Genomic DNA, 24,081 nt, shown 5'->3' on the forward strand with positions numbered 1-24,081 from the left:
CCAAACAACTAATTGATGAAAACCCAACTGAAGAAGATGGCAAGCTCTTGAATACAAACAGTGAAGAAAACTCAGTCTGGTAGGGTCAAATACAACTTCCAACTAATGATGTGAGATCCCATGTCAGGGATACCTCATATTTAACAAAACAGCGTAGAGAAGACGATGAAAATGCCATCCTGCTCATTCACAGAAGCTTAGATGACTGAGCCCTTACAGTACGGGGAATGATAATGGTTACTTAAAGCAAGACTTGAAATGAAGTTTCTCCAGGAAACCAAGATGTGAATTACTACAGAGAAATTAGGTCAACTCTCTCAAGTCCTTACTAATTTGTTCAACAAGCTGCTCTTGATGGCAGCTTACTGAGACCGATCTCCCAATAGCCGCTGCTCCGTCCTCGCTCTTCCTTCCCCCCTGATTCTATGTCTCAATTTCCTACCACTTGCTGCGCAGCCGCATTTTGCCCCGCAGCTTCACCCGATTTTCCTTGTGTCTTCTTGATCCTCAAAAAAAGGATTGAGAAGACGTGGGGAAAATCGGGTGAAGCTGAAGGGCAAAATGTGGCCACACAGCAAGTGGTGGGGAATTGACACGCAGAATCAGGGGGGAAGGAAGAACAAGGACGGAGCAGCAGCTAGTGGGATATCGGTGTTAGTTAAGACTACCACCTCTGAGTTTAATACAAGCAACTTTCTAGCATTTGTCATGGTGGACTTGAGATTGCTGAAGAAACTAACCACCCCCAATCTGTAGCCACTAGCAAATATATTTAAATATATATAAATACCCATGATAGCTAATATAGAATATGACAATTTGGGTGGAATACAGGCCCTTCAACTAGAATTCAGATAGAAACCCCCCCCCCCCCCAGAAACTGGAGCTAGACAAATTCAGGAAAGAGATCCAACACAGAAAGTGATACTAAACTTAAGAATAGCCACTTCTATGTCACAAACTACTCAGGCATGAAAGATTCTGTATATAGAAAACATCTGTGCCACCCCCATACCCCAAATGCACCACAAATATCTAACACGAGTATGAGACAATGTAGTGAAAATGTTACTGGCCTAGGAAGCTTTGTCTACTTATTTGCACAAACAGCTTTTGTCAGAGTCTAAATGGTTTCTTGAACACCGCATTTTCTATAAACTTTATATGCTGGAAGTGAAATAATCTATAATGGTGTTCTTATCTACACCCATTTCAAAAGGTGGATTCAGAAGACCAGGCCAAAACCCAGGAGACTGTAAACCTAAAGGAGCTTCACATTGCAGTCCCAAGTGGAGTTACACCCTTGTAATACCACTGAAGTCAATGGATTTAAAGGGTGCAACTCTGCTTAAGGTGGCACTGGCATATTTGCTCCTGTGCCAGAATCTCAACTGCAGGAAGCTTCAAAAGGAGATCATGATTATGACACAGGAGTCAGCTATTCAAAGAAAAATTCAGAAATCCCACTGAGCCAGCAGAAGCCCATTCAATGGGCCTAAGCAACCCTAGGAATCTTGGCCCATGTCTGGAATTCCCAAATACCAAAAAATAATTAGATTACATCTTGATAATCTTTTAATTGCTTAAAAGCACTAGCACTCAACGGATAAAAGGATTACCTGTGAGGAGATCATCATGATGTGTGAATTGTCAACAGACAACCTGAACCCACTCAGACTCGGTTCAAGAATCCAAAGATAGACTCACACAAGTTCTATCTCTGAACTTAGTCTGCAGAGTCATTTATTCTATGCAAGAACATATCAAGCTTAACATTTTAGTCTAAGGCTTAGAATTGGGCATCTTGAGAACTTTCTGGAGAGTGGGTAGGAAATATGTGGTGTAGAATTTTCACTAATTAGGGGCAGAGCTATCCATGCCCTTCATAACTTTGTCCCTATTACTTACAAAGATAAACTTAAACGAAATATATAAATGCACTTAACTGGTATAAATGCTTACAGAATTCACAATGACAAAAATTGTCTTTTCTTTTAATGAGGTGTACACAAAGCCTTGCACACGTATTAGAAAAGCTCTGACAGAGCAACCAGCTCTAAGTATCTGGCATTTTACCTCCAATTTATGCCACATCATAATGAGACTACAGGTTGTGAACTACAGACTACCAACTCACTGTGTTTTTTTTTTAGTATATCTGCAAATTCTCTCAAATGCTTATAGCTACAAGATACAGCGTGTACTTCACAGATGAAGAAACTGAGGTTAAGTGACTCATTTCATTACAATTCAAACACACATATTTTACATTTAAGATTCTGAGCTGAAGTCGAACCTGTAAATACTGTTGGTGAAAAAGGAATACTGCAAACACACCGTAACACAGTAATGCACAACACTTAGACAAATGCCACTTGCACACAAACCAACATATTCAGCCAGGAAGACAGGCAACAGCGAAAGTTCAAGCATGAGAATGACGAGTGCTAAACTTTCAAAATTAAAAGTCTCAGAATTGTGACACTTACAAAATGGTTGAGGTACTCTTCCTTTACAAAACATAACTTAGAAATAGGGACAGTTTTATCAATACCTTGCTGGAAATCAATCCCAAGGTACAATGACAGCATTCAATCTAGTGACTAGACAGAAGACAAGTTAATTCATTGCACTTAAGATAAAGCTGCATTTTATTCATGACTTCAAGAAATCAGAGTTGAATGCTACAGTAGCTGAACCAGATTTCAAGCCAATGAAATATAAAATATCTCACATTCTAATCAAGGAGACAATTGTAACCACCGCAACACCTATACCTGAATAAAACTTTAACCCTTGTAAGAACTCTGACCATTTTAAGAATCTTGAAGACTTACCCAAATTTGTACAGAAAATACATTTCAGCCACCAATAGCACTATATAAAGTTATAGGACACAACCATTTCCCAACAAGATTTTGCCTGGGTGTCAAAGACACAGCAACTACTGTTCATACTAGCCAGTTGACACAAGTGACAAAATGCACAACCACTCTGGAGGAATAATTAGAAGCAGAACTTACTAATTCAGAACTGACCCACATGTCTGTCAAGAGCATGTAACCAACCCTACAAATTTATTTTGCCTGTACTGTTTGGGTATTTTCACCTGGAGATCATTTTTCTATTCTTAAGCTAGTTTTTCCTCACTCATGAATAAGTACTACCCCAAGGTTTCTCCAGTATAGCTAACAAGGTTTTTTTATGTGACCAAGACCTGAAGCAGGAAGTCAGGGCAGATGGAATGAAAGGTGTAGGAAACAGGAAGCAAGCAGCAAAGTGGAAGTAGTAACAGATGGCAGCCACAGCAAGAAGCTGCACCGCTGTTAAGAGGGCCACACTTCCCTCCCCATTTGAACAATGGGGAACAGGGGCAACTGTGGTCAATCACTGGTTTCCACGACTGTCATCATTTTTTTCAAATGGCCAAAGTCAAATTCCATTGGCATGTATAGAAAAAAAAATACAGGATCTCAAACAAAGAGTGCAATGGGGATGACAAATGCAGATATTCTGCAGCTTGACTTTTGGCCCCAGTTTTAAAACTGATGCTTTAGGCCCAAGTAACCTGAGGTTAAGTCAGTTTTCTGTATCTGTGCAATGGACCACAGTTCATACAGTTGAAGTCTCTCAATAACCACAGATGTGAGGGAAGTAGTTCATAAAGCCAGCAGCCCAAACTAGCAACTCAGATGAATGCAGCAGGCCAAACAGGAACCAGAAATATAAACAGCTAGTGAGAAGCAAAGCCCAATGTGGTTCATCCTAATTTTTTGTATGTTGTTGTGGCACTGGGACCTTTCAGTATGTGGGAATTTTGAATACATAATAGGCAGATTTCCGAACATTAGTAAACAAGGTTTTCCCCTTTAAAGAAACAAGGTTTAAAGAGAACCAATTGGACTAGTTAATACAACTAAGAACTGAGGTGTTGCCCACTCACATCAAATCTCATAACTAGTATATACTCAAAATGTGCATGGTTTTTCTTGCATTACTCCAAGTTAGTAACTAAGGGTTATAGATTTCAGATCTAAATGACCAGAAGCCAATGAGTGAAGATCTTAGCAACAACTTAAATATGATGTAGTTCTGTGTTAGAAAATGTCATTTGATCTTTTAATGTTCTTTGACTGAAATACCTGTATTCTCAATGTTTAAATATTTAGAAAACTTTAATTATAACAAAGACCATCATTGGGTAGGGTGGGGAAACTAGATAATACTCATAAGGAGACAAACCACTAAGGAGGTTATGAAGGGCCTTAAGTAACATTTGTTTGAATGGAGTAATGTTTTAAAGCAAATATATCCTAGGAAAGGTCCTGGGTCCAACACCTTGTTTGCTATTGGTGAAGGGGGGATTTTTGTTAACTCTCCCTTGGTCCCACTCCCCCACACCACATATAGCAGCCAGTAAAGGGAGGGGGTGCAAGAAAGAGGAGATAGGACACTTGTGTTTTTCTTTCTGAACTCTGCTTGTGCTTCTTTAGTGTACAAAGTGATGTGCGTATTTTTTAGAAATCAATACACAAAGTGTGTGTGTATAAGCATGCACACTGTTTCTAAATGGAGACATGTTGCTTTAAAGGTCAGATTTTGCAAAAAGAGTTGTGATCCTGGTTGAAAATCGGATCCTATGATACTTAATGTGCCTTCTATACATTATTATATACATTCAAAACAATTAGGTTCTTTCTACATTAAAAATTATGGCAACAGCAGCCAGTCGCTCAGCTGCAACTCGTGACAACCCCAGTGGTTTAGAGCAGTGCTTCTCAACTAGCAGCTTAGCTTCTCTCCCAATCCCCAACGCAATCTACTGCTTCACTGCTCAATGTGAAATTGCCTTCACCAATGCCCGGTCCCACAGCATATACTGATGGGATCTTCCTGGGTACTTTCACAAGAAAAGGCAACCTTTTTCTTTAAATACACACAGCATTTAAGACATGCCCTTTATTTTGTTTTTTGGCAGCAGTCTCTCTCTTCAGGAAGAAGAATAGATAGAATGCCCATTTATGTTCAATACTATTGCCCATTGGAAAGCTGTATTTGGGAAGCTCTGGTCTACAAATTGCAGTTAGATCATTTTTGAACATTCACAGAATTTCGGAATTATGTTATTCTTACATAATTCAAAAGAATTACATTATGCTAGCTGCGAACACTGTGGCCAATTTATAAGTGGAATCCAATTTTATAGAGGAACATTTGAAAAGGAAGTCTGAACTTAGGAAGCGGATGCTGAAAGCAAAGAATGGATATTCAAGTTATAGGCGCACAAAAAAAGCTACAAATGTTACCCATGAAAGAATGCACCACAAATATCAGAATTTATTCATTTTGAATGTTTTAGCAAAATGACAAAATACCCAAGCTTACTAGTTTTAACTTGTTAGCCTAGGCTTAACATTACACATTTAGATGTCAAAACTTACTATAGCCAGCATTCATGCACAACTAGAAAACATCCTTAATTCGTTTAAACCAGAAATGCACCATCAGGAACATATTAACATTATTCACTACTAAATACTGAAAGCTTGAAATTAAGTTTGCCTTGGAAATGTTAACTTCACAGCAGATGTAAACTACTAGATGGCTCACATATCAAAACAAAAAACCAAAAAGCAGGATTCATGCTAGTGTTAGTGTACAATTTTGCCCTAGCACTAACGCAGGATCACTGTTACCTAGAATCATGTTTAATAAAAAGCAAAGTGCATACAGAAATTTACAACAATTTTAAGGACAAAAAATGGTCCTATTCATGTGGTCCCAGCAATTAACGCAAAAGTCTGACAGTATCATGAGCTCCGATGAGCTGTTTATAAATACTTTAGATTAAGTACAGGTATAATGAAAGAGTTCATCTGAAATCTTCAAAAAAATGTTCCTGTTTATCCTCAAAGGGTGCTTGTTACAGCTTAAAATTTCTGTTAAATGCGTGCGTTGAATTACTTGTTATCCAAGCGTAGCAGCTGCTCCTTACCATTTATTGTTAAAGACTTTAACTGGCCATCTTCTTCAACTTCTACTCTCTCTTGTCCATTCTCAACAATTCTGCAGGACAAAAATCCATTTAATAGTCTTTTTGAAGTGGTCTGAACAGCAAATCAAGTGGAACAAGAATATCTTGTCCGTAAAGCGATTAGGACCTGATAGGCACCAAACAGCAGCAGCTAAATTTAGAAGCTTCGTTTTCTGCAGAAGCTTGGAACAATTTGTATGTGTTTACATTACCAAAGCCTTTTTTGAATCCTTTTTAAGCAAACCACCATTTTAAGCAAATCCCAATTTCAGACAGAAGAGCCAAGGGAACCATAATTATTACATCTCTAATCCACAAGGTGCCTAAAAGCCCAGTAATTCAGATTCCCACCACCCCCACCCACCAGGCACATTAGCAGGCATATTGACTGCTTTTTGTACCACTAAATATACACAGAGTGCCACCATGCTTTCTAGGAAAAACGTTCAGTGCAACCTTGCCCAAGTAGCTTAGAAAAGGAAAGTCATGACTAATTTTAATAGCTTTAACACTGTTTACATCATCCTAGTGTTTACACTACTACCAAACTGAAACATTGAAGTCACTGTACCTCTTTGTAGTAATTTTTCTGCCATTCACTATTTTAGTCGAAGTCGATACTGATTTGAAGTTACCCATCCCGCTGCCACCAAATGATGTTGAGGAGAATGAAGTAAGGCCCCCATGTCCCAAAGAACCAAACGAAGTAAAACCTGGTAAGGGAATACAAATGACAGAATGTACTTGACCAAAATGACAGCTAGAGGCAGAATGCACCACATTCCTCTAGAAAATGAAAATCGGGCTGTGACCAATAGCTTCCTAAATTCAAGGATGAGAATGGAAAATTGTACAACCATGTCTAATAATGGTAGCTGTTAAAAAAGAAGAAGAAGAAGAGATTGGATTTATACCCCGCCCTTCACTTGAAGTCTCAGAGCGGCTTACAAACTCCTTTCCCTTCCCCTCCCCACAACAGACACCCTGTGAGGTGGGTGGGGCTGAGAGAACTCTGACACAAACTGCCCTTTTTCAAGGACAGCTGTGCCAGAGCTTGTGACTGACCCAAGGTCACATCAGCAGGTGCAAGTGGAGGAATGGGGAATCAAACCCGGTTCTCCCAGATTAGAGTCCGCGCACTTAACCACTACACCAAACTGGCTCTCTGTTTTAAATACCAGCAATACTGAATACCGGCCAGTTCCACTGGGTGCGATCGTAGTGGTTTTGTTTTTGAGGACTGAGTTCAAGATAAAGCTGGGATCCTTCATGCTAACAGTTTTTGTTTTAAATTTAAGAGCACCAATATTTTACAGAGTGCAGTTTATTAAGTCAAGCTATTTACCAGTTTGGCCAGTTTTATTCAATAAACTGAGTCACACCATACTGTCCTAATTTACTTTTCCAGTACATTAGATGGGATTCAAACAATCATACTACTACTCTGCAAGTCACTTCTGAAACTGTGGAGATTTCCAAAACAATGGCTGCGGTCACACGGAACATTAGCCACGCTAGAGAGACGGAAGTCAAGCGGAGTTTCCGGGCGCGATCTCACTGGCACATCTGGGAAGCGTAGCGCTTCCGTGGCTCAACCGAGGCTTCCCGCCGAAACCGCGCTGCAAAAAACTAGTACCTCGAAGGTACTAGTTTCCGGAAACTGCGGGGCAAGGGCGGGCGTCTGATCGCGTTTCCGGTGGCATCCGGCGTCCGCCCATGTCCCCTTGCAAACAAGGTTTTTTTCCCCCCAAGTCTCCGTGGATGCGCACAAGCACCCAACGGAGCATGCGCATTTTTGGTGTACACGACAAAAAAACCCACCCGTTTGCCGCACCGCGGGCTTCTTTGTTGCGCGCAGGATCGTCCTGTGATCAGCACCTCTCCCTTCCCACTGAACCTCTACGGAACCTCCAGGGGAGGTCTGATCGAGTAACTACGCGTTAGTTTGCCCCGGGGCAAACAGTCACGCTTCCCCCCCGAATTTTCCTGCCCGTGTGACCACAGCCAATGTATAGCATATTAACAGAACTAGATGCTAAAGGGGAAGCCAGAAATGTCACGGGGCATACCCAAGCCTTGGGTTACATCTAAAGCAATATTCTGAATCCAAGCCACTATTCCCTTGTATTGCTCCATCATTCTAGCCCTTTTTGGCCATTTACACATATACCATGGTCTCTTCAAAAGACAGCCCAGTTTAAGCTATGTAGCATTGTACTTTGCTTTAAGTATTTCAGAGTTTATTCCGTGAGGAATTAGGTCTCCACTTCTAATTACTACACTGAATTTGTTTCATGCACAGCCTACCTGTATCAAACGAAGGAAACCCACTCCCAAAGGCAGGGAATCCACCAAAGGCAGAGAAGAAGGATCCACCACCTCGGTTTCTGTTTCCACGTGTCCCTCGTCTGTTACCGAAAAAGTCATCAAAAGGGTCTTCTACAAATAAAAATGAAAGGGTTGTAGAAATAATGAGCAAGGGAAATTCAGTGCTACACACAATGTGAAATAATTTAATTTTCACAAACTTCCAATCGTCAGTGCTTATACCACATTTCCCATGCCTCTCACACTCCATAAAGCAAAGGTTCTCTGCCTGGCAGCACATTAAGATTTGTCCTCTTTTCGATATCCTGATGTAGGAACAGAAGCATCTGATTTTGTAGAAGGATGTTACTGTTAATGCATCATAGCAATGTTAGCATTAATTTTTCCTGTTAATGGATCCAAATCTTTAGTCCCCAAAATTTGAGCTTGTAAAACTTAACTTCAACCAAATATAAATGCATCTGAGCAGTCTAAATAAAAAAAATTGCTTCCCATAATAAATTACTGAAAGCTTCAACATATAGCTAGAGAACAAAACAGTTTTCCAGCGATATAGAATAACAAATTTAGTTAGCTTTTCAAAAGTTCAGAGTTGCAGATGCCATTAGCTAAGTTTTTCCTTAATTCAGATGTATACTAAAAGCAAATGTTAAGGGTATTTATTTGGCTTGGTATATACGGAGCTCGTGCCCCTAACCAATGAGAAGAGATACAATGATTCACACCCACCAAGCATTACAACAGATTTGTAAATTAAAAGCCATCTTCGTCAAAGGGAAGAGAAGAGCATCCTCTACATACTGGTACATTTTAGGCTAATGCATACATGTGGTGAGTCATTAAATGTATTCCTTCTACTTAACTGTATAGTCGAATATGAATACAAACAAATAATAAAAGTAAATAAGGTACCCCCCAACTAGTATTAAACTGTAAAACAAATCAATGGGAAGAAATCCAACTTATCAAAATCCCACAGATAGGACTAGGATGCACATTTTAACTCAGTTAATACATCTTTAAGAGCAATCAGAGATTTGGCATGATGCACTCCAAGCATCCCAAGCAAAACAAAAGGCTTGCAAGTTTACATGTTAATCCAACAGATTTATCATGTAAAACATTAATGTAAACAGCCCTGTTTATTTCTGCTAGTTAAGAGAATGACTCACAACCTATGAAGGACATTCACATGGACACAAGCTATATTCTACTACTGGTCACTGTCATGCATCTATATATAACCAGTTCTTTTACTTGATGTTTATATACAACAAAGATCAGTCAAATTCTACAATTATAAGATTGTGAATGTAGCACAGAAAACAACCAGAAGTCAGTTGTGTTCTGGTTACATTATACTAGTTTACAGGAAAGTTAAAGTCTAAACCCTGCAGGGACCCCACATTTCCTTCTGCTATCACCATAACAATGAGCCCTGGAAAGATTTGCCAGTGTTTTTCTACCTCTTCCCATGCAATTCTATCCCTTTCACATGCCCTGTTTAAGGGTTATAGCCTCACTTTTGTGATAGTGGTTTACATTAAAATTTGGCCTGTCACCATGCATAACCCACAATGCATTCAAAATACTCAAAACCTCAGCATCTAAAGAACTGTATAGAAAATAGATGCATCTGCTATTCTATAACTTGAAGAAGATCTTTAGCTGTGCAGTTAAATTTCATCTTTGCTTTGTGTTGTATTTGAGTTCTTAATTCGTTATCAGTGCAGCTACTGCCCTCCACACTGAAGATCTCTATTAACACTGAAATGTAAAAAAAACCCACAGAAATTCCGCAATGCATAATTGAGTGTACCTGGACAGATGGCCACCAGGTTGTTCTGGAATTCTTTTCTCTGCTCTCAAATTTTTCCTGTGCAAAAAAAGTTGTTCTGCTAGGAGGGGGGAGGGGTTCCTAGCTGCCTATACCACGACAGGTACAGTGTGGGGAATGGGACATGAAAATTCCTGTAGAGTCCAGTGGGCAATAATTTACCCATTTATGAGTCTTCAGAAGAAAGATACTGTGTAAAAGCACACAACAAAACAAATACTGCCTTTAACTTTACATGAAGACAACTGTGGTACAGGCAGACCGTTAGACTAATCCATTCAGTTCAGAGAAGATACATTCTGTGTTTCAGGATCCAGCTCTCAAGGTGGCTTATAAGATTGTATATATGAAAAGCAAGAGAGGAAACAATTAAACAACAATAACATAAGATAGCTTTAAGCTCTAGCAAGAACATAATTAATGGGGCAAAACAGGAAAAAGAGATCTTACTATGTATGGGTGTGAAAACTGGACAATGAAAAAGGCTGACAAGAAAGTGGATTTATTTGAAATGTGGTGTTGCGGGAGAGTTTTACAGATACCATGGACTGCCAAAAAGAAAAATAGGTGGGCTCTAGATCAAACCAAGCCTGAACTCTCCCCTAAAAGCTAAAATGACTACACTGAAGCTAATTGTACTTTGGTCCCATTATTAGAAGACAAGAGTCACTGGAAAAGACAATAATGGAAAAGTTGAAGGCAGCAGGAAAAGAGGAAGACCCAGCATGAGATGGATTGACTTAATCAAAGAAACCACAGCCTTCAGTTTGCCAGACCTGAGCAAGCCTATTAATGACAGGACATTATGGAGAATGTTAATGTATACATTTGCCATAAATTGGAAGTGACTTGATGACACTTAACACACACACACAAACACCAATACAAGTATGAGAATACAGGTCAGATTTTGCCTAAGGCCTAGATGTTAACAAAGATGGCCATCAGGTAAACATGTCTAGTGCTCAGTTTCTTCCATTTTCATCTGAAGCCAGCACCAACCTAAATTACAGGCAATATATGCCATGTAATAAGGTGTGACAGTAGTTAGGATTGTGAAGTGTTGGTAAAAACGTTACCAAAGAACTCAGAGTCCTTTCCAGAATGCTGATTAAGCAAACACTACATGTTGTTTATTATATTCTGGAAAAAGAAAATCACAGATAACAATTCATCCATTTGTATTTTGTTTTATTGTATAATTGTTATTGTTCTGCTGTAGTGTTACATATGAATTTACAGATATAGAATGGGAGGGACTGGGCTTGACAGCAGCACATGTGAAAGGGATCTAGGTGTTCTGGTTGATCACAAGCTAAACATGAGCCTGCAGTGCGATGTGACTGAGAAGAAAGCTAATGCAATCTTAGGATGCATTAACAGAAGCATTGTGTCCAGATCACGGGAGGTGGTCGTTCCACTCTATTCTGCTATGGTCAGGCCTCACCTGGAGTACTGTGTCCAGTTTTGGGCACCACATTTTAAGAAGGATGTTGACAAGCTCGAGCATGTCCAAGAGAGGGCAACAAGGATGGTGAGAGGGCTGGAATCCAAGAGGAAAGGCTGAAAGAGTTGGGTATGTTTAGCCTAGGAAAGAGAAGGCTTAGAGGCGACATGATTGCAGTCTTCAAATATCTGAAGGGCTGTCATGTAGAAGATGGAGCAGATCTATTTTCTCTTGCTCCGGATTGCAAGACTAGATCTAATGGGTAGAAATTACAAGGGAGTTGTTACCAGCTAAATATCAGGAGAAACTTCCTAACTGTAAGAGTGGTTGAGCAGTGGAACAGACTGCCTCAGGAGGGGGTGGATGCTCCTCCACTGGACGTTTTCAAGCGAAGGCTGGGCGAACATCTTTTGGGTATGTTGTAGGGCTATCTTTTGGCTACAATCTTGCAGAGTGCAGGGGGTTGGACTAGATGACCTGCAAGGTCCCTTCCAACTCTAACATTCTATGATTCTATGATAATTTATGTTCCTGTATAATATTTGTTTTTAAAAAGAAAGCTGAACCAAGACACATTGCTGCTTTTAACTGCTAAGAGTGAATAGATGAGCAAGCCCTAAATGCTATCAAAAAACCCTTTATACATTTTAAATGGTTCAGAAAAGTAAGGCAAAAGAAGTGGCTCACAAGCAAATGTGTTCTTTTGTTCTGGGAAAAAACCAGTAACAGACTGGCTGTATGGCAGAGCAACATAAGAAATTAAATACCAACAATGCATCCAAAGAAAACCACCAGCTTTACAGTTCAGATTGTTACCTCATCTAACACCCAAATCTGTAAGTGCATGGATATTCTGTATTTTGGGTTTTAACAAGTGAACTGTCTCATCTATAACACTCATTCAACACTGAAATCATGTTAATGAAATGGTAACAAATTAGATAAACACTAGATTTAAGTAATCAATAGAAACTTTGAGGCACTATCCTGACCAGGTGATATTAAATTGCAACTTCTTTTCAGAGTTAGCACAGTCATCTCAGTTCGTTAGTATTTATCTGTTTATTCTGGTTAACATTTCAATAATTGAGCATGTAGACTTAAGAATTCCTAGTATCTACCACGGATAACAATAGGTAGATTTACAGTGCACAAATACAGAGTGATCAGTTCAGTCTTCAGGGGGTTAGATATAGTTCTGTACTCGTTTTTAGAAGCACTTTACTAAGATGCAGCTCTCTGCAATTTCATTTCCAAGATGGCATTTTTAATGCTTAAATGTAAAACCAGCATTTGAGTTCTGCTAGTTAAGTCTAGTTATAAAAATATTCATATCACTTCTCATGATACTAAGCTTGAAATACTGCAGACTTTGTAATAGCATTTAAACTAAATTAGACTTACATTTTCTTCTTTATGCTCTTCAACTGAGCACCTAGGAGTGTTAAAAAAAAACCCCAGTATTTTCTGGTTTGGGTATACTGAACCCAAAAAATATCGGTATTTCCTAATATTCCCAAATCCCAATACTGGTATGGTATACAGATGTGCTATATTTGGGATTGGGCTATTTTTTGAGGTAGAAGCAACAAATTCGTAGGATAGCTGCTGGTGTCTCTCCTCAAAAAAACCCTCAAGTTTCAAAAAGATTGGACTGGGGGGTCCAATTCTATGGGCCCCAGAAAAAGATGCCTTCAAAGGGGATTTAAAGGAAATGCAGTCCCTTTAATTACCTTTTGCAAGCTGCAGCTGAACTCCACAGGCATTTAAAGGGCTCGTGGTCCCTTTAAATGCCTTTTCCAAGATGTGGCTTCACCTGGAAGGTGTTTAAAGGGACTGCAATACCTTGAAACACCCTTTAATGCCAGGTATCCGGAGGCCCCCCAAAATCCCGAATATTTTCAGGATTTTTTGGACTCGGCCATATCGGACAGCCAGATAAATACTGCAGCTGAAGAAAAACCAGAACAATACTGGTAAAGTATTTGGGGGGTGGGGGTTTCAGCTCGGATAAACCTAATGCACACCCCTATGAGTACCCTTCATACCCTTCAGAGAAGCAAAGAGACATCTTCGATTGCTTAAAACAAGTTTATTAAAGACTTCCACAGATGTCTTCCAACTCTGATCCTATACTTATTTCTTCTTCCATGTCCTCAAAGATTATACTACTAGGTTCTTCTACCCACTCTTCTGACACTAAACTTGCTTCTTCCTCTAGAGCCTCTTCTGCTATTCCTTCAGAGTTCTCCTCCTCCACTAGCAGTTCTTCCAGACAAACAGATCCTTCATCATGCTCTTCAAGCATCTCAATAAAATCTTCACCATATTCTTCTTCTAGCTCTTCCTCCAGCTCCTCTGCCAGTTCTCCTATTGACTCACTACTATACACTTCCTCCAGCTCCTCTATGGAGCCTTCTTCTGATCCTTCATTAGACTCCTCTGGCAGCCAACTGATAACCACTGAGTAGGCATCTATGAAAAGTATCAATTGTACTTGGGTCAATTCATAAGTAATTTGCTATTAAACAATACAAGCTACCTTGGGGTGCAAAATCCTCATTCATCTATTAAATCCAACATGGGCTTCTGAACAGAAATCAAGTACTGCCAGTTTAAGAATTATGCAGTATTAATGGTTATTTTTTTTAAAATGTAGCTTTTAATGAATTACAATGAATGTCACAGTCAAAGTGTGGCACATTCCTTTTATGATACTGTTTCAGTGTTCCAGTGTTTATAATGATACAAGATTTAACCAGAGTGCCTTAGTTGAGGTCTTTGCTACAATTGACTTCTGTTGCTTGTTATCGAAGATGCCAGATTTTTACTAATACTGTTACTGTATTACTCTTACTAATATTCTTACTGTAAATAATTGCTCCAATATAATATGCCTTATTTACATAAAAGGACATTTAATTCCAATCCCTAGTCCTTCAAATGTAGATTATGGGAGGCTAATCAGTCACCAGAACAGTCTACATTACTTGCTATAGTGGAATGGCTCTTCTATCCTCCCACACACAGAGACACAAGATATTATATGAATGGGGTAAGAAAAGCTTAATAGAATCCCTCTCAGGGTTGTCACTAAAATTTTATTTTTCATTTCTCTGACTTTCCCTGACCACCATTTGTCAATTTCCCTGACCACCATTCAAATATAAACACACGTTAAAAAATCGTATTGCATTAATGCAAGGTAAGGTTCCACTCTACAACTATACAAGTCTCAACTGCAAAAATATTTGTCCAAGAGATTTAATATCAGCTTCTTTCAACATTAACTGCAGCAACATCTATTTCGCAATTACACCAAGATACAAATTTCAATTCAAGTAAACTCTAAATGCTAACAAATGACATAACATTTTTGTTATTGTTTTAAAGGTACACTAAAAATTATATAAACATTCTATCTAAAATGGTTGGGAAAGGGCATCATTAAGTTATACTTGTATTCTGCTACTTCTCTATTCCAGCTGCCACAAGAACAGATCATGCTCTTGCAGCAGCAGGTCAAAAATCCACCGCTTGAATATATTTTAATCACAATTTCCCTGACTTCAGACCAATTTCCCTGACTTTCCAGAAAGTGGCAACCCTGCTTTAGCGGAAAATTAATTTTTGATCATTAAATGAGAATCAGTTCTCAGATATATTTCTTTCCATACTACTCAATGCAGAAACAACCAGGGAAAGCATACAAGTAACTCTTCAAAGATCCATGGCTACTGCAAGACAAAAATGTTCACATTATGCTCTTTTTTCCTTCGATAAACAGCTTGTTGATGATAAAGTCCATTACCTGGTACTTTAATCCCTCTTTCACGTCTATGGTAGGGACGTGGTAGCTGTCATTCTCTTGTCTTCACAGGTAGCTGTGGACAAAGACTTTTTGCCCAGCCACAAACATATCCACTGATCATCAATTCAGGCTTAAGGATTAAAGGGTTCCCTTTATATCAGACCGTACGATGCATCTGCATCAATAGCAACTCTGAACTCCTTTGGCTCATATCTTATGGCTGATCATGATGGTGAAATGTCAGAAGAAAAAAATGGTTCAGAAGCACTTAACTGGCCAATTTTCCACACTAACATAGCTTTGTGCATACTCTCCCAAAGGATAAGTACCAAGCAGACTGCATTCTCAGACTGCACATCTCAGCCAGCTACTAATGTGTGTGCAAAGAAGCCAGCAATGTATATATTCGTCATATGGAGTGCTTATATCACCTCAGTTGAGACTATTCTAAAACAGTATGCTGTGCAGGGAAACAAACATGTGTATACTGTTTTGGCAAAGGAATGGTGAAGAACAGGCAAAAGAGCAGAGGAGTTCTAAAAAGTATAAAAGACAGCAAGAAAAGTATCATTACAGCAAAACAAGGGAGGACAGGAAAAGGCCAGCATATTTTATTACCAAAACAAATTTCAAAATTTTAAATTCCAATACACACAGTCACATTCACCTCAAATACTCACCAAAGAAGTCAAATGAAAATGGGTCCCTTTCACCAAAAAACTCCCTGAAGACATCCTCTGGGTTCCGGAATGTAAAACCATATTCAAATGGGCTGTCAAAATGGCTTCCACCTGCAGAACAAAAAAAACTCATTATCACACCTCAGTTCCTCAAACTATTGATTCATTGCAACTTCACAACATTTAGTGTTTACTTTCATTTATACAGCTCTCACTAAGGAACCAATAAGTTCAGTTATCAATTTCATTCAAATACAATTATTATGTTTATTAACGCTTAAGAATTTTAGATGAAATGCTAATCAGGAAAGCTTGGGACATTTTTATTTACCAATTCCTTTACAATTTTTATCTAAAACACCAAAAAACTCTCAATTCTAAGTTATAAACAGGGCTCATTCCAGTGAAGTATTTAATTCTGTTTTAACTCATTTCTAAATTTAATTATCCACAATTAAACACATGTCCTCCCTCATACACAATAAGGTCAACTACTTAATTCCCATAAATATAAACTTAAATCTGGGAATAAGAGAACGAGGATGTTTTAACTATTTTAAGAAAGGTAGCCATGTTAGTCTGTTAAAACAAAACAAAGAGAGAGAATCTGGCTACTTTTATGACACAAGTTTTTGCAGAGCCATGTCGCAAGACTTTTTTCTAGTAATTTCCTGTAAAGACAAGATTGAGAGCTTACGGAATTTCCATCAGTTTAAGCCATTATGTGAATACGCAATAGTTTCAAATTACTATTACTGTCTGTTTGGGGGGGAAATGTAGATGCATTTTTACAGCTAGAAGTCATTTATACTTTTTAAAAGAAAAAAAATTACATTCTTACATACCTCCTCCATTTAAGCCTTCTTTTCCATATCTGTCATAGATATCACGTTTTTTAGCTACAAAGAACAGGGAATAGTTAAGGCAAACTACTTAGGTGTCAAAACTAACTTCATATCATCACATTTGCTGCAAACTTGAATTCTTGTTTGCTTTCTGCATAACTTACAAGCATATAGAGGTCCTAGCCGTATATGTGGGTGGCCTGGTTTTGCTGCTTTTATATATTACACAGGAGTAGGCATGTTACTATTAATCTAACATTGTAAAAAAATGGACAGCTGCTGCCGAGACACAGCAACTAATGTATGACAATTAAAGCAGAAACTTATGGCACTTTAAAAACCAATGAATTTATTGTGGCATAAGCTTTCACAATCTGTAGGCCACTTCATGGATCTGATGAAGTGGACTCAGAATCATGAAACCTTATGCCAGGAAATTTGGGGGGGCAAAGAGGGGGCACGGTGTTTATCACGACACTAAGTTAATTAGTTCAGTTAATTAAATTAACATTGTGGCTAATTAAAGCCCCCCCCCTTCAGCCACAGCGCTTTACATTGGTGGGCAGTTCTTCCCTGACAAGGCCATGTGGCCAAGCAGGAAGGGAGAGCAAGGGGCGGCTGAGTGGAATGGCCCACCCCACCACCTCTGCCAGGAAAGGCCTTTCCAATACACAAAGCATCGTGGGTCAGCGCTGGGAGGGCTGCAGGCTCACTACTCACCCCGTGCATTATCCCCCTCTACCACCGCCTCCTCTGGCAGGCTGGCAAGCAAGGATGAGGAGAAGAAGGGGAGCCATGGCAAAGAAGAAGCCCGGCCTCCTCTGGTATAGAGTGGGCAGGCGGCAACGGCTCCCAATAGTATTATCTCACTCACTCTCCACAAGACATCAGTAGCGAGATAACACTACTGGGAACTGCCGCCGCCAGCCTACTCCACACCCAAAACCAAGGGACCCCCACCCATACCAGGGGGGTCTGGCATCCTCCTGGGGGTGGCAAGGCTGATCCATGGGAGGCATCGCCCCCAAACGCCCCCGTGGCTACAGGTCTGCATGTTGGTCTTGTGGCAATTTAAAGCAGGCTTTGACAAGTTTTCTTTGCCTTTATGAGCTACCCAAAAAATCAGGACCCAGGCTTCTATTTCAGTCTTCAGGGTTTTATATTTTAACAAGTGGGAACCCGCAAGAACTTGTGTGGAGCATCCCATTTCCCCTACCTCACTATTTCCTCTTTCCTGGCAGCCACCATTGTCTGAGAGAGCCAGTTTGGTGTAGTGGTTAAGTGCATGGACTCTAATCTGGGAGAAACAGGTTTGATTCCCCACTCCTCCACTTGCAGCTGCTGGATGACCTTGGGCAAGCCATAGTTCTGTTAGAGCTGTTCTCTCACGGACAGTTCTGGAAAGAGCTCTCTCAGCCCCACCTACCTCACAGGGTGTCTGTTGTGGGAAGGGGAAAGGAAAGGAGTTTTGTAAACTGCTCTGAGACGCCAAGTGAATAGCGGGGTATAAATCCAATCTCTTCTCTTTTCTTCTCCTCCTCTTCCTTTTTCCTTCTCTCCTTCCCACCCAGCTTATCTGTTATCTTTAGCTATATTATTTATATCCCTCCTTTCTACACAATGAGGACCCAAAGCTGCTTACATCATTCTCTTCTCTTCCATCTTATATTAACAACCACACTGTGAAGGAGGATTGGCTGAGTGTGTGTGATGGGCCCAAAAATCGCCCATGTGCATTTCCACATCAGAATGGTGATTCTAACCTGGGTCTCTCAGAACCTAATCCGCAACTCTAACCACTATACCACACTGGCTATTGTGGGGTAGCTGCTGTTGAGCCTAGTCCTAATTAGTTCTCCCTCAAAGGGCAGAACAGCTCCACACCCTCCCCTTTCTTTTTACTGACAGAAACCAAGATATTAAGGCTAGCAATACAGTTGTAGTTGCCTAGTAATGGTCACTGAAGGTATCCATTTCTACAGGTGCTCCTTTTATCATTTTGAGGGATTTTACTCCAAGGTTTTTCTGCCAACCTGGGGCTTTTTTTTCTTTGTAGAAAGATCCATCTTGTCTGTGCACAACCCGCATATGGGGCCATACTGATAATGAGATATATGATGACCATACTTTCTAACTATTGCTCCACCAAATGTAATCCTAAACTCCTCGGAGTTTCTTGTAATTTTTAAAAAGCTATAAGAAAAAGTGTTGCAGTGTGTAAATAAATATGGGGTATCCCTGGTTGTCATCACAACAAAAAGCTAACCTCTATACCCCACCTAAATAAGCTTTGTACTTCTACTGAGAATCACCAAGAGGCACTTAACAATAAATGACTACAGACAACTAGGTGCCACAACAAAAATTGCTAAGTGCTCTGGCACTTGGCATTGGTCAAACCCTGATTTAAAGACTTATTTTTCAAAAAGGAAGAATACTAAGGGGCTTTTTCTTATCTTGGCAGAGAGTCAGCTTGGAAAACACTGACGCAGAAACAGAGTATTCCTCTCAAATTAACCTTTATGGAATTAACAGCACAACCAGCCCCAGTCAATTATTCAGTGAGAAGAAATAAAGTAGTTAACATAACTAATTCAGATTAGCAGTAGATTTTTGCTTTAGCCACTGGTGAAGTTCCATCCAGTAAGCCAGAAGAAGAAACTGTAAATTACACAAATAGTAATTTTAAGAGATTCCCGCTGAGAATTGTGAACAGGACCTGTACCTTTATGACTGCAACATGAATTCTATATCAGGACAAAACCTGCCTGTGTAACAAAGTGAAGGTTTCCAACAAGAAAAAGTCATGAGAGGTATATCCTAACTAAAGAAGATGTTTGCCCACTCAACCCAAAGTAGCAGTGGAAGAAAGCAATGAAAATCAAATAAGGGAATCCTGCAACTAAGATTTATGGGAAGAAATTCACAGACCATTATTATTCTTGGAGTCTAATGGGAGCTCTAAAGCAAGCTGCAAGTGGCTACAAGCTCCTAACTTCCATGTTACATTCTCTCATATCAGATGTGGATCTTATTATTTGACATTCTGAGGCCAAAATTCATAGCCAATACAGATTTTGTAATGCTAGAAACTGATCTAAGTCACAGAAGAGACAGTCTCCTTCTTTACGGTTTCCCTCAAAATAAATGGTAATTTCCTAACCTTAAATACCCTCTTAATACTCACCATCTGACAGGACTTCATATGCCTCAGCTAGTTGTTTAAACTGCCTTTCTGCTTCTTCTTTGTTATCTGGATTTTTATCAGGGTGCCACTTTAATGCTAGTTTACGGTACCTGAAATGAAAGGGGGCAGGCAGTTACTGTTTTCAGTATGCTAGTTTTATGCATGAAACACTGCATCCAAAGTGAGACAACACTAAATGCTTGAATATTAACAGCAAGCTGACAAACATACGCCTCCAAATGTTGGAACAAGACTAGAAATTATGGAATTTATGGAAGAATCACATAAACCATATGGTAACCTGTTGTTAGTGTACCTCACAAGAACTCCGTAGCATCATCATGCCTAAGATGCTTTAGTACTGATCTATTATACCAGTCGTCAGGGGTCTTGTTGTAGAAAAAGAGCTGCCGGAGCTCATTAGCATAACTCATTAGCATAACTTATTTGCATATGCCACGCCCCCTGACATCACCGGAAGTGACAGAAGGCCACACCCCCTGACATCACCGGAAGTGTGTCAGAAGGCCCGGCTACTTACCCTCCTGCTTCATCCTCATTCCCAAACGGAATGAGGATCGAAGCAGAGGGCGGGGTAAAGAAGGGGGCGGGGCTTCACCACGTGACCGCCCCGCCCCCTAGAGGTTCTCTTCCGGAGCTCCGTACCTGAGAGCTCCCCCCCGACTAGAGCCCTGCCAGTCGTAATACTGAAGCAGGATCCAAGGATTTGTATTACAGCCCTATTCTGAATCAGATTTGGGTTTTTTAAAGGAAAATACAACTGTTAAAAGCAAAATGGTTACAGTGTAGCAAAGTCAGAGTAAGTAATGATTTTATGAATGGTATAAAAAACATAATTGGAAACAAGCAGAATATCATGGAAAATAAAAACACAAACCTTAACCTATATTTTAAAGTTAAGGCTCTAAGATGTCAAATGATGTATGGGCCTTAATTTAGACATGAAACACAGTACATTCATGACAAATCAATAAACTAAGATCACAACATAACCATTAATTTTGTTAAATTTTTGCAGTTATTTATGTTGAAACACAGGTACAGCAAAAAAAAATTTTTTTAGAAATATGGGAGCAAGACTAGAGATGTGAAGGCCCGGAAAAAAACCGGAAAAATTCGGGGGGGAAACCGGTTTCCCCCCATTTTTTTTCCTGAAGCCTTTTTGTTTTTTTCCGAAAAATTGGAAAAATTGAAAAAAGAAAAAAATTGATTATGGAACGTTTTATTTTAACATGATGAATAAAATATTTTAAGACAAGTTGTTCAAATATTTTCCAAATAATTTATTTTATATATATATATGGTATCAGATTGATCTAATTTCTCTGCACTGAGGACAAGCAAGTCCTAGGTTACAAACTGAACCCTCCAATGCAAGAACAAGATGCATTTCTTCCTTTAGGAGGTGCGATTGTCAGAAGAAAATAAAAAAGTTTCAGTTTTGTTTTTGCATGTGGGTGGGTTTTTGTTTTGAAATAATTGTTTGGATACACTATATTTTTAATATGCTAGTTGTGATAATTTCATGCCAAGTAAAAATGTCCATAGTCATATTTTATGTTCCTAAAGTAACAAAATGACTTTCAATCTAGAAAAGACAAAAGAAATGCTAATGTGGCATTTTTTCAATTTTTCCAAAAATTTCTGTTTCCCCCCGGAAAAAAACGGGTTTTTTTCCGAGCTTCAAAATTTCCGGAAATTTTACATCTCTAGGCAAGACACATCCTTCCAAATTTATTCAAGGGCACATTTCCTGTAAAACATGTGCACACAGACACAAATGAATGAGAAAAGCACTAGCAATTGATGTCCAAATATTTATAGGAAGTTTCTCTTGTGTGCAACTAGACCCAACAGTGAACCTGATTATGATGAATAGATTCAACTACCAGAGATCAGTTTCACTGAACACACTTCACTGAGGTATTTCCATGTACACATGATGTTTTGAACTGCCAGATTTCCAAAAAATGCAAAAATCCCCACTTTGGCCCCTCCAACTCAGCATGTACGTGAGACACTAAAATAAAAAACATGTACTTCATTGGTGGTTTATAATGCATTTATAAACTCAAAAAAAAGATATTGACTCCAAGAAACATACTGACATTCCAATCCATTATATTTTATAATATTTTATATATATTGATATGAAGTGCCTTCTAGTTCCAGATCTACTATATTTTAATTACTGAGTGCACCTGTTTTAGGAGTCAAATTTTGTTGATATGGCACAAAATGACTCCTATACCTTTTATAATAGCATTAAAGGCAATGAAGTTATAAGTGATATGGTACTGTATTAATTAAGATTTAAGAAAAAATTTAAACAGTCATCTTGTAGGAGCTGTACAGCTCAGTCTCTTAATTTAGACAATTTTCTGACTACACATTTGAAGCATGATTAATAAGCTGTAAATTTGTATGTTTTCTCCTTACTGTTAAGCATAGTGCTCCTCAATATCCAGGTTAAACTCTTGCCCTTCAAACTGTAACCAAAAGAATCCTTTGATTTATGGTAGCAGTTTGGAGGACAAGATGGCAATCCAAAAATTATAGTAGAATTGTGATTGGTGGTAAACAGGAAAATAAAAGACTGAACAAGAAGAGCACAGGTGTGAATATTACATAGTTCTGACAATGGCAGCACACTATGCTACCTTCGCACAGCACATCTCAGTTTTTACCCTTTTGAGGTGCAGGAAAAAATAAAACTTGAAAACACAATACATCTTGTACATCTTGTACAGTCACAACAGGACTGGCAATATATCTGGATAATAATTAAATTTTGTAAAAATTAACTTTTCAAAAGTTAACAATATACATTCTAGCATATTAACAGTTGACAAATGAATTTATTTACTTCACTTATCTCCCCAAAAGGGATCCAAGAAGGTTACATGGATCTTTCTCCTCCATTAGTCACATTTGAACAATAAATATAACAGTGAAAATATAGATTAAAGTTTGAGTCCAGTGGCACCCTTAAGACCAAAGTTTTCTTCAATGTCTGCTGCTTCAGCCCAACAACAGCTACCCAAGTGAAAATACAAAACACAGTCTGAGTCCAGTCACTCCAGTGGCACTTTTAAGACCAACGAAATTTAATTCTGGGTATAAGCTTTCGTGCACACACAAAGTTTATACCCAGTATTTTTTTAATTATTTTTTTAAATATATATATTTTATTGGATTTTTACATTATGCTCTGATCCTTGATAATTAAGCAATATTCATATCTTCCCATTAACACCTTTACAACAAATATATTATACAGCAGCAACACCAACAGTTATCATTATTCAATTTTTCCTCTGCATCTCATTTTCCCAATAGCTAACTCTTAGGTAGAACTTACATACATCCATTAGTAATCACTTTGGATCTATAAACAGTTGTTAAATCGACCATCTCTCCTTATCAACCTATTCTCTCAACCAACAATACTAAAGAGCTTTCTATACAATATTTCCATAAATTTTTGGCTTTTTACCTTATTTTAATACATTTTTATTTTACTTATAGGTCTATTTTTCTCTGTTTTTATTTATATTTTCATATTTATCTTGTTTACCCCCCAGCTGCTCTAACCAGGGTCGTTTTTTTTGCAAATTTGTAATTTAACTGGCTGCTGCGAACTTCCACTTCTTCCCATTCCAATATTTTCACACCTTAAATAATTAACCCTCCTAATCCTTAACTCCGAAGCCCAAAAACACACACACAAAATTACTGAAATCCTTCCATAAACCCACATTTTAAAAACTATAAATTATACCTTACTAACCCTCTAATCACATTTAACTTTAAACATTTTTCAAAAGAAAGGAAAAAACACACCCCACAATAAAGACAACTCACTCAACATCAGAAAGAGCTCCTAAATAT

The 24,081-nt window shown here is 38.8% G+C and overlaps 1 protein-coding gene across 2 annotated transcripts in view; it reads right to left on the minus strand.

Moving 5' to 3' along the window:
• The window catches only part of DNAJB6 (DnaJ heat shock protein family (Hsp40) member B6), a 72,257-nt gene that overhangs the window by 31,061 nt on the left and 17,115 nt on the right, over positions 1–24,081 (minus strand). For both annotated transcript variants that reach the window (XM_015427872.1, XM_015427871.1), the window contains exons 3-8: positions 20,170–20,279; positions 16,983–17,036; positions 16,138–16,248; positions 8,342–8,473; positions 6,606–6,747; positions 5,996–6,066 (exon numbers count right to left, since the gene is read on the minus strand). In XM_015427872.1, coding sequence (XP_015283358.1) covers positions 5,996–6,066; positions 6,606–6,747; positions 8,342–8,473; positions 16,138–16,248; positions 16,983–17,036; positions 20,170–20,279 — 620 coding nt within the window. The remainder of the gene's footprint in view (positions 1–5,995; positions 6,067–6,605; positions 6,748–8,341; positions 8,474–16,137; positions 16,249–16,982; positions 17,037–20,169; positions 20,280–24,081) is intronic.

The sequence above is a fragment of the Gekko japonicus genome, unplaced genomic scaffold (assembly GCF_001447785.1).
Source record: "Gekko japonicus isolate JY-2015 unplaced genomic scaffold, Gekko_japonicus_V1.1 scaffold735, whole genome shotgun sequence".
Classification (NCBI taxonomy): Eukaryota; Metazoa; Chordata; class Lepidosauria; order Squamata; family Gekkonidae; genus Gekko; species Gekko japonicus.